This window comes from Pipistrellus kuhlii, unplaced genomic scaffold, assembly GCF_014108245.1.
Source record: "Pipistrellus kuhlii isolate mPipKuh1 unplaced genomic scaffold, mPipKuh1.p scaffold_m20_p_1, whole genome shotgun sequence".
Classification (NCBI taxonomy): Eukaryota; Metazoa; Chordata; class Mammalia; order Chiroptera; family Vespertilionidae; genus Pipistrellus; species Pipistrellus kuhlii.
In genome coordinates, this window is record NW_023425404.1 from 11,587,746 (window position 1) to 11,599,762 (window position 12,017).

At 39.0% G+C, this 12,017-nt stretch overlaps 1 protein-coding gene across 3 annotated transcripts in view; it reads left to right on the top strand.

The window, feature by feature from the left end:
* Positions 1–10,610, top strand: part of TMED10 (transmembrane p24 trafficking protein 10) — a 28,326-nt gene extending 17,716 nt beyond the window's left edge. For 2 of the 3 annotated variants that reach the window (XM_045578536.1, XM_045578537.1), the window contains exons 2-6: positions 856–967; positions 5,462–5,594; positions 5,722–5,795; positions 8,811–8,937; positions 9,858–10,610. In XM_045578536.1, the coding sequence (XP_045434492.1) occupies positions 856–967; positions 5,462–5,594; positions 5,722–5,795; positions 8,811–8,937; positions 9,858–9,979 (568 nt within the window). In that variant the 3' untranslated portion in view covers positions 9,980–10,610. The remainder of the gene's footprint in view (positions 1–855; positions 968–5,461; positions 5,595–5,721; positions 5,796–8,810; positions 8,938–9,857) is intronic. The other variant, XM_036430969.2, reaches the window with a different exon arrangement.
* The last annotated feature ends 1,407 nt before the right edge of the window (positions 10,611–12,017 follow it).

Consider the following 12,017-nt stretch of genomic DNA (forward strand, 5'->3'; position numbering starts at 1 on the left):
GAACATCCAGTTTAATATAATGAAGTCACTACTTTTGTGGTTCACGTTGCAAGTAGTTTCTGCCTTAGATAATGAAATTGCCTTCTGCTGAGATAGCCATGTGCTCTAGAAAAGAAGCTTGAGATCCAATCTGTCAAGTTACCATGTAATTCCCTTCTTTACAGGCCATTCTCCAGGAATGGAGCAGTTTAAGTTTGGAGACGTAAAGCTAACAACCTATAAGAAAGGCATTACCATTTGTGGAAGCCAAGGATGCCTTCTTTAGGAGAACTTTTTGTTTATCCCTGGGCTTCTTTCCCATCCCAGGAAGCAACTGACAAATTAACATGACATTTGGAGGAATATAGCTACCAGATTTTCTTTTTTGTGTATGCCTTCCTTTCCTTCTCTTCTTATATCAGATATCCCATTCCACTCTCCAGCCCCACCTCAACCCTATCAAGAATTATTTTACAGAAGAGACGTGTTCTTATGTATCTTTATCCCTTTTGTAGTATATTCTTTTGGTAGTCATCCATTTCAATTTTTGTGACATATCCTTTTCTGGGAAATACTGTTCTACATTCTATAAAGTGAACCTTTGCTACTACTAAACCCAATTTATATCTCACCTGTCATTCTAAAGTGGCAACAGATTTTAACTTACAGTGTGGATAGGCTGCTTGAATGAATGAAATTTGCTATATTTGGGCTTCATCCTCCAATCCTATTCCTGTCTTTGGGAATGGTTGGAACATGGTCATCATTATGATAAATGTCTTTTATAGACAGTGTTTCTTTCTATTTCTCCAGTTTCTATCAGTTTTCTTCCTGAGTGTTATTTGCTGCCTGCTCTTACTTACTTTTTTATTTTAGATCACAGATTCTGCTGGCCATATTCTATACTCCAAGGAGGATGCAACCAAGGGAAAATTTGCCTTTACCACTGAAGATTATGACATGTTCGAAGTGTGTTTTGAGAGCAAGGGTAAGTAATCAGAGTGTTGTCTGTCCTTGAATTAAGCATCTTCTCTCAAGTAAGAAAGAGCATGAACTTTCTCTCTTAGGCCAGCAGGAAGAGGAAATGAAAACTACACTTGCTGGAGTGCACTCACATATACCGTATTTTTCGGACCATAAGACGCACTTTTTTCCCCCCAGAAGTGGGGGGGAAAAGTCCCTGCGTCTTATGGTCCAAATATAGCCTACACATATACTTTAAAAAAAAAGTTTTTTTACTTGCCCGGCTCTGTGTGGTCTCTGTGTGCTTGCCCGGCTCTAAAATGGTTCTAAATGCTGCTGTTTACTTTACAGGGTTGATTACATGTGTTTATGACTGTGATGTTGGGTTTTAATGCACATAAAATATTTTAGGACACTATTTGTTTCAGAATCTTTTTTTCTTCATTTCCCTTCTTTAAAAACTGGTGCGTCTTATGGTCCAGAGCGTCTTATGGTCCGAAAAATACGGTAAGTGAAAGTATCATTCTTCAGGTGCAGGAGAGGCTTTTTCTAAATGCTGTGATATACTGGGCTTGAATGAAAAGAGTTTAATTTGTGATAGGTGCTAGAAAATATAGTAAGTCATCACTTAATGTTGGTTGGTTGTTTTTTAAATATTTCAGAGAGGGAGAGAGAGAGACAGAAACATCAACAGTGAGAGAGAACCATTGGTAGGCTGCCTCCTGCTAGTCCCTTACTGGAGATCGAGCTTACAACCTGGGCATGGGCTCACAACCTTCAGTCCTCAGGCCAACACTTTACCAACTGAGCCAAACCAGCTAGGGCTAATGTTATTAATAGGTTCTGCAACTTTAAGCAAAACGGCATATAATGAAACCAGTTTTACCATGGGCTAATTGATATAAACAAGAGTTGAGGTCCTATGGCATCTCATCAACATTATCACAAAACTAGAGGCCTGGTGCATGAAATTCATGCACTCGGGGGTGGTTGGGAGGGTCCCTCAGCCCAGCCCGCACCCTCTCACAGTCCAGGAGCCCTTGGGAGATGTTTGACTGCCACAGAGGTGGGAGAGACTCTCACCACCACTGCTGCTTTCGCCAGCCATGAACCCCGGCTTCTGACTGAGCAGCGCTCCCCCTGTCATTCTGCCATTTGATCTGCATATTAGCCATTTATTATATAGGATATAGGATAACATTGAGTGAAATGTTATTCGGTATCCTTCAAAGTCCGAAGAAGTTTTGGTCTTCAGAGCACTTACTATTTTTTAGTCCTAATATCTTGCTATGGGAATCTTCTATGTATCTCAAGACCAAGATCCCATAGTAACTTTTAGGCTGATTACCTGGCGGTTTCTGATTATCAGTGGTGGGTGAAAAGGCACATTCCCCTTCACTTCCTATTCTTTCACTCTAAGGACACTAGATTCTAAAAGCTGTCTGTATTTATACTTGTTATATTATTTGGAACTCTTTTGGACTACAAGATACAAAAAACATAATTCAAATTGGCTTAAAGAGAAAGAAAAGGCTCAGCTGGCATGGCTCAGTGGTTGAGTGCCACCTATGAACAAGAGGTCTCTGTTTGATTCCTGGTCAGGGCACATGCCCAGCTTGCGGGCTCGATCCCCAGTGTGGGGCGTGCAGGAGGCAGCAGATCAGTGGTTCTCTCTCATCATTGATGTTTCTATCTCTCTCACCCTCTCCCTTCCTCTCTGAAGTTAATAAAAATATTAGAGAGAGAGAGAGAGAGAGAGAGAGAGAGAGAGAGAGAGAGAGAGAGAGAGATAAAGAAGAGGAAGACCATTTGACTCTAAACTGGGAAGTCTTAATGGTGATGCTGACCTCAGGCTAGCCTATATATTGGGGTTTTAACAGGATTGTTGGAACTCCAGCTATCATTTAGCACTTCCTATCCTTTCTTCCATTTGATTTTATTCTCAGGCTTTCTCTGTATGGTACCAAAAGGACTCCTGGCAATTTCACATTTGTAGAATGTTCAGAGTATCTGATCATAGAAGAAAAGCAAGCACTTTGACCAATGACTCTGGTAGAGTCCCAGGAATAGCAGATCAACTTGGTACTTTTGACAGTTAACCAAGAATTGACTCCTTTGATCTAGACTGGGTCAGTTGAGCCTAAAAGCTAAGGGTGTTTGCCTGAAGTAAATGGAATAATAGATTAAGAATAGAAAATTAAATACTTTAATAGCAATTTCGTGACTGATAACCTTTTCCCTGCCCCCACCCCTATTAGTTCCAAAATGTCTCAATAGTAGTCTAGACATTTTGACATGGTTGAGCCACTCTTACTTCAAAACTAAGATGTCATGAACTTCTTTCAAACTAGTTCCCCTCTCTCATCAGTATTACCACCATCCTTCCAGTGACTTGGGCTCATATTTTTGAAATTATTTTTGTCTTTTCCAATCTATCATCAAGTTATGTTGATACTTCTTACAAAAGAGCTTCTGTATCTGTCACCACACAAATCTGAACTCTAATCTTTTAAATCATGAATTAGGTCATTAGCCTTGTAACTAATACCCCTGTTTTTAATACTGGTTCCAGATTTATCTCCTAAACATATCTTTCATTATGTTAGTCCTTTTTCAAGAGCTTTCCCTTTTCTTTTTCTTTTTTTGGTAAAGAATTGTAAATTTATTAGATCAACTGGAAACCAGATGGGCTGAGCCCCAAAATGGTGCCTGCCTTTTTGGTGGTAGCAGTGCTATTCCTGATCTATAGAATGAAACCTAAATCATACAATTTTTAAAAATATATATTTTATTGATTTTTTTACAGAGAGGAAGGGAGAGAGATAGAGAGCTAGAAACGTCGATGAGAGAGAAACATCGACCAGCTGCCTCTTGCACACCCCCTACCAGGAATGTGCCTGCAACCAATGTACATGCCCTTGACCGGAATCGAACCTGGGACCTCTACCACTAAGCCAAACCGGTTTCGGCTAAATCATACAATTTTTGAACTGGACGGGACTTTAGGTGTGATGCTATTTAATAGTCCTTCTCCTCTCACTCCAGCCTTATCTTCCACTACTCATTAGATCCCCAGCCAGTCTGGTTTGCTCTGCTCTCTAAACATGTCACATTTACTCATTTACTGGAATGCTCTTTTCCCATTTAAACATGAGTTTACCTTTAGTTCTTTTAGAGTACTTTCCTCAACATTCTAGCCTTCTTAATTTCTCGGTCAGTTCATTTAGCAAATAATTATTAAGTGCCCTATATATTAAGTACTGTTCTAGGTGTTAGGGATATTAGCAATGAATAAAACGGAAGTCTCTTCTCTCTTGGACATTACATTTTCATTGAAGCAAACAGACAATAAACAATATAAGTCAGATGGTAATGAGGGCTTTGGAGAAAAAGCAAGCACTTTGAGATGCTGAGCATGTCTCAGAAATAGCAAAGAGGTTAATGTGGCTTCTCTTAATAGTATATCACTTATTAATTATTTAGACATTTGAAGATATATTTGTAAAATTTAAGTATTTAAAAATATATACAGGGTGCCCAAAAAAATTTATACGCACTTTGAATGATTGTAAAGTCAGTGTTTAACATACAGTTCATTTTCAAAATATAAAAGAATCTACCGAAAGAAGTTTTTTTTTGTCAGTGCCTGTTTTCAAACGGTCCAGACACTGCATTTTCACTGTAACTGTTACTTGTGTTCATATCAAATTATAAGAAAGCAAAGATTATAATCTCCAGGACAGTTCTAGCACCCAGTGAGCTCTCAATGAATAGTTATTGCATTCACTTCAGCCTGTTTCAGAAAATCTCCAGTGCCTCTCAGGCTACAAAAAGTACAGAACCTTTCTCTGTGGCTTTGGTCTCAGGAGTCCCAATGCTTATGTGGCGCTGTTTCCCCAAAGTCCTAATTTCATGCAGGCTGTTTTTATTTTATAAATAATCAGGTGAATTCCAAGGGATTGAATTCCAAAGGACTGAGCAATTTTCTGTGGCTCTTGGAGTCTTCATTTCTCTTACTTGATGATATAAGATTAGAATTCCTTTCTGATCGAGCTGTATCAGATTACCTTTTTAAATATGAACATGGTTCTGTTGGCCCTACTATACCAAATAGACATTTCTCTTTCTAAGAAGCATCCCTGAGAATTGTAGTCTTATTATCAAGTTTTTTCTTGGCTCTGTGGGAATAATTCTATAACATTTTGCTTATTTATTGAAATGGCCTTACATTTACCAAAATGTTTGAATTAAACTGAAATCTTAGATAAATCCTGTGTTCTTTTCAGTACTAGTTTATATTAAGTAAATCTAAGCTTAGTACATGCCCAATAACACTTTTCTCAAAATTTGACAGGACAACCTATTCAGGTGTGGAAATGTATCTTTTCAACCTAAGTTGGTCCCCACTGCTTGTTGGTCTATATATGCCACTCCGTTTTATACTATTTTGACTTTTGAGTTTTATTTCCTAGTCCAATAAGCCTGCGTGTTTTCTCTCCTTCTTTCTATTCCCCTGTAGTTCCAGTGGCAGTTTCTGTCCTGCCTGCTTAGAGATGTTTGGCAGCAGCATGTTCTCTTTGCTGCTGCACAGACAGAGGCTTTGTCTGGAATGCTTGTGATTTTAGCCAGAGCCAGGAATTTTCTGCAGCTGAGTAGAGGGAGGAGTTTGCATCTGTTTCCCTCTATTGAGGGGGGAGGTTTAGGGAGAGGGAGGCTGGGTGGGTGATTTCCCGGAATTTTAAATATTCCGCACAATGAATCCTTTGATTTCTTTCTCAGGAACAGGGCGGTTACCTGACCAACTCGTGATCCTAGACATGAAGCATGGAGTGGAGGCGAAAAATTATGAAGAGGTATGTCCTACTGTAACAGCCAGAGGAGGCTGTCATGTGCTGGGCCGAGAGGTTTCTGTGACCTACTCAGGTCAACTGGCTGTGCTTTGGCCAGAGGCTATGGTTTTCTCAGCAGTCATGTGACAGCCAGCTACAATTTTACTGATTTAAAAAAAAAGTTGTATTAACAGCCCTAAACAATAACTCTAGCTGTGTTGTCAGCCAAATGACTGACTAAACCATCTGTCCTATAGCAATGTTGGTGTGATAGAACACTCAAGCATATGCCCTTAGCACTCTTGAGACAGCACATAGATCTATATATTTATAATTTTTAAAAGCTGGAATTCATTTAAATGTTAATGTCCAAAGTTAAGAAAAGTGATTTGTTTTTAAAATCTAAGACTTTTATTCCCAGACTGACAACTCTATACAGGGTGGGACAAAAGTAGTTTTGAGTACAGGAAACAGTTTCCTCTTTATTATCATTTATTTCTAATTTATATTTATTGTTGAAAATATTATAGACGTCTCCTTTTTCCTCCACTGTCCCCTCCACTCTGCCCCCATCCCTCCCTCCATTATTTATTGATTACTATATTTTCCATACAAACTACTGTAAACCTTCTTTTGTCCCGCCTTATATATATCTAGGGCATGGTTTCAGCACTGTTTAGACTTGAGCAACTGTGCTACATTTGAGAATCAACAATAGTTCTAAGTAGCTTTTAGGTAAAATGATTTCAGACTAAGGAAGAGAGAAAGATGGAAGAAAAACTGCGAGGGACTAGGAATAGTGATCATGAGAAATTTTTACTGGTAGGAATTGTTATAGAGAATAAAATCTGACATTCATTTGGGTAGTGGGGAAGTAGAGGCGTGGATAAAACAAGGGGAAGGGGGCTGAGCTCTTTTCACCTCTATTACAAGACTTTGGGGGCGGCACAAAATGGTTCTTCAAATCAAGAGCACCTTTGAAAAGCCACAAGAACTATTTAAGACCAGAGGATTGATCTTTACAGTAAGATAAGAGTATTTTTACCCAGATCAGAGTCTTTACATACAGTATCTGTGGGCATGAAGAAGAGGTGGGGTACAGGAAATGTAAATAGCTTTTGAAGAATGTAAACAAAAATAAACAGGCTCAGTTGCTCTAAGTGATTTAAGAGAATTTTCTAGGAGGAACAGAACCAGAAAATTGCTCTAGCTTTTGTCAGGATTTCAAACAGAATATCCTAAAATGGAAGAAGATTGCAAGTGACTGATTCTGCAATAGGAAGTAGTACAACAGTTGCAGGACTTCAGGCCTTTTTTCCCTTAGTTTAAGCGTTCAACTGAACAAAACTAGATAGGGTTATTTGTAGGCAGTGAACAGGAGCAAGTATGCAGTAGTGAAGGGAAGACGATTCCTGACACTTTAATTTGCTTGTTTCTGTCTCCAAGCTAGTTTAGTTAAAAGAAACAAAGCAAGAGACTCTGTTTGATGAACTTAGAGTAAAATGAGACCTCAGTCACTGTGCCTCCGCCAGCAAGAACTCCCTTTGAGCCTCACCTCACTTCCTGAAGCTCTGCCTCCACCCACCCACCTTTCTGTGTGCCAGAGGTAAAGGATTCATCCTATGGTAATAGCGAATGTTCGCTAACCAGAACCTACATTCTTTCAATTCCTTTGCTGATGCAAGTAAAGGTGCTGATCTGCTTTCTGCTGGCACTGAGGATTATATCCATATAAAATTTAACAGAGAAGTAGCAGGAAGTCCCTTTCTACTGTCCAAGGGATCTCTGATGATTGCAATCAAAAGAAACTAGTGAAGGTGTTTAAGGAGAAATTTGTCTGCAATTGTACTTTAATTGAGCATCCAGAATATGGAGAAGTAATTCAGCTACTGGATGACAAGCGCAAGAACATACATCAATTCCTAGTAGAAGGTTCATGGGTTTTAAGTGCTTTTGGCTCACTGAAACTAAAATGAGGATTTCCTTGCAATGAATAGAATTTCCCTTCTCTGCCTTGTCACAAGTTAAAAACCTCATAGCTTATATAATGTAACCATTTGGGGTCTGCTTTTAACTTGGACTAATGTAACTCATCCATGCAATAAACTGAAAAGAACCATACCAAAAAATAAATAAAGTGAAAAATCCTTTTAAACTTTCACGATTTAGAAGAATCTTATTTATATTTAAATAAGATAACATATATTAGAGTGCTGTTGTAAGGTATAAAACACTAGTAAAAAGTTTAGTTATTATGAGGTGGAAGAATAGGTAAAATGATTTTCAGGTTTTGAGTACTGCTGCTGTATCCTCAACTCCAGACCATTCTGTAAACAAGCATTCATTGAATTCCTACTATGTGGAATTTCCATTATCCTTGGACTTTGTTGACCCTGGGAAAGAGCCATTATCTTTGCTGACCTTTTGCTTAACCCAAGAGGGGATTCCCTAGCAGAAAGCAAACCACAGCTCTTCCTTTGCGCCGTTTCCTGGTGTGGAAGTCTGGCACGTCCTAAGCATTTCTTTACGCACATGGTTACAACATAGCTCTAAATTACTGTTTCTTAACCAAAAAAACTCCACCCACCACTTTCTTTGGCAACGTCAAACCCCTCCCCCTCCTTAAAACAAAAAAAAACACACACAAAAAAAAGCAGATCAGCCAAAACCGGTTTGGCTCAGCGGTAGACTGAAAGGTCCCAGGTTCGATTCAGGTCAAGGGCATGTACATAGGTTGCAGGCACATCCCCGGTAGGAGGTGTGCAAGAGGCAGCTGGTCGATGTTTCTCTCTCATCGATGTTTCTAGCTATCTCTCTCTCCCTTCCCCTCTGTAAAAAATCAATAAAATATATATTTTTTTAAAAAGAAAGAAAGTCTGAGATGGAAATAAACATTTGTAGGGAAGAGAAGAGGTGCTAACTTTAGAATGATCGAAAAGTTTTAAAGTTTGGTAAAATATTTTAAAAGACTTGTCTTATGTTCTTGACCAGAGCTATTTTTTTTTCAGGGAGTGGGTTCATGATTCCTTTCTTTTCCAGATTGCAAAAGTTGAGAAGCTCAAACCCTTAGAGGTAGAGCTACGACGCCTGGAAGACCTGTCGGAATCTATCGTTAATGATTTTGCCTACATGAAGAAACGAGAGGAGGAGATGCGCGATACCAATGGTGAGGGCTGGGCAGCTCTTATTTCTCAACAAGAGAACCATAAAGGAATCAGATCACCAGACTTTATTTTTTTATATATATATTTTATTGATTTTTCACAGAGAGGAAGGGAGAGAGATAGAGAGCTAGAAACGTCCATGAGAGAGAAACATCGACCAGCTGCCTCTTGCACACCCCCTACTGGGGATGTGCTCGCAACCCAGGTACATGCCCTTGGCCGGAATCGAACCTGGGACCTTTCAGTCCGCAGACCGACGCTCGTATCACTGAGCCAAACCGGTTTCGGCCAGATCACCAAACTTTAAATTCTGTGTACCCTTTTCTCAGTTTTGCCATGGGTGGGGGGCGGGGTGGTGTGTGGAAAGATAATTAACTTCAGTGTTGCTGCTACAGGTAAATGAGCCTTGTTTGATTTTCAAGGAAATAGAAATTGCTTCCATGATATGTAGTTGACCATATTCTCAGTTAGCTTACTGTGTATCAAATTGATAGGACTAATCTTTGCAATTTTTTTCCTTAAATATATTTTACTGATTTTTTTACAGAGAGGAAGGGAGAGGGATAGAGAGTTAGAAACACTGATGAGAGAGAAACATCAATCAGCTGCCTCTTGCACACTCCCTGTTGGGGATGTGCCCGCAACCAAGGTACATGCCCTTGTCTGGGGTTGAACCTGGGACCCTTGAGTCCACAGGTCGATGCTCTATCCACGGAGCAAAACCGGTTAGGGCTAATCTTCGCAATTTTTAACATTTATATATAATATATAGAATAATGAAAATTTTAAGAAAAAGCTAACTGAAATCCTACTGTTAGGACAGAGTGAAGTTAATTTATTGCCTTTCCTCCCTGGCCATCGTTTAGCCTGTTGCACTTTATTTCATTATTTCATTTACAATGTTTTTGTTTTTGTTTTTTAGAGTCAACAAACACTCGGGTCCTATACTTCAGCATCTTTTCAATGTTCTGTCTCATTGGACTAGCCACTTGGCAGGTCTTCTACCTTCGCCGCTTCTTCAAGGCCAAGAAGTTGATTGAGTAATCAGGCCTACTCTCCTCCCACCTTGTATCTCAGCCAGCAGAACATCACTGGGACGCGCCTGGCCTAAGGCTTCCTATCAACAGCACCACAAAGGCACGTTGGAACTTACTTGCCAGAACTGATGTCTCTTGGTGTGGGAGGACATGGGTTACCACCTACACCCAACAAGTCATTGAGGGACTTCTTTTTAACTTGACAGGATTTGGACTGGTTTTGCAACAATAGGACTTAATAGAGTCACCTGGGACAAAAAATAGGGGTTACCTAGATAATGCCAAAGCCAGCATTTGTACTGGGTTTCCTCATGTGATCTGTTTGAACCATGCTTTCTTTCCTTCTCCCATTTGCTCACCAGCTTGGGCTTCCACTCTAATTCCTTTACCAAGATTTGAATGACCATGTGAAACTTGTTTCATTCTCATTGTCCTCTTTGGATTTCTGTGTGAAAACACCCTTAAGTTTATCTTAACCATTAGCTGAAATGTTTCGGTAGCTCCTGGAGGTGTCCTTTCTTAATTTTATGTCTTGTAAAAGGGTAATGGATGTGACACCTCATAGAAATGAGTTTTGAACTATAGATAACTCTTTAAAAAAATTTTTCATTTTAGAGAATTAAAACATTTGTGCTCAACTGCTTGAATTTTCTTTTTGTGTATTTATGTGTATTTAGTACTATGCCGTTTTATTACATATGTAAATTCATGTGATCACCACCACAAAATGCAGAACAGTTCCCCCACAGGGATTCCTTGCTACCCTTTTATAGCTACAGCCACCTCCCTTCCTTACTCCCAAGCCCCAACCTCAGGCAACCACTAATCCGTTCTCCATCTCTCTAATTTTGTCATTTCAAGAATGTTATATAAATCAGTGGTCACCAACCTTTTGGACTACCAGTTGGCAACCGCTGATATAAATGGAATTATATAGTACGTAACCTTTCAAAATTAACTTTTTTTTTTTTTAATCCTCACCTGAGGATATTTTTTCCATTAATTATTAGCGCGGAAGGGATGGAGAGAGAGAGAAACATCAATGTGAGAGAGACACATCTATTGGTTGCCTCCCACATGTGCCCCAATTGGGGCCAGTGATCAAACCTGCAACCCAGCTCGTGCCCTTGACCAGGAATCAAACCCTTGACCCTTTGGTGCAAGGACTGACATTCTAAACATTGAGCAATACCGGCTAGGGCGAGATTACATTTTTTCACGCAGCATAATGCTCTTGAAAATAGTTGGTTCCTTTTTATTGCTTATATTTCATGGTATTGATGTACCACAGTTTGTCTATCCATTTACCCATTGAAGGACATTGGGTCATTTTCAGTTTTGGGCCATTACTAATCTTCTGTGAACGTTCGTGTACAGGTTTTTATGTGTACATAAATTTTCATTTCTCTTGGATAAATGCTCTCAAGAGGGCAATTGCTGGGTTGTATGGTAAGCATATTTAATTTTTTTTAAGAAACCGCTCTACTCTTTTTCTAGAGTGAGTGCCATTTTATTTATGTTCCCACCAATGTATGACCAATTCACATCCTCACCAGTATTTGCTGTTAATTTTATTTTAGTCATTCTGATAGTTGTCTATAATGAGACCTCATTTTGATTTTTACTTTCATTTTTCTAATGGCTAATGATGTTGAACATCTTTTTATGAGCTTATTTGCCATATATAGCTTCCTCAGTGAAATATCTGTTCATGTTCTTTGCCCATTTTCTAATTAGATTATTCTTTATACTAATGAATTTTGAGCATTCTTATATATCCTACATACGGCCTCTTTGTCAGATATGTGGTTGCTTGAGTTTTTAACATAACAGGTACCAAAGAAAAAAATTAGAAAATTTACCAAGTCTTATATTGCCAGCCACTGAGTTAATTCCTGACCCTTATATGTCCCGAGACATATATTTAAAAAAACACTGGAAGGATCATCATGAATACAGTAAATACTTGAGAATACATGTTGTGAAAGCAAATCCAAGAATCACTATGAGTATGAGGTACCTAAAGGCCAATACTGGTATAAATA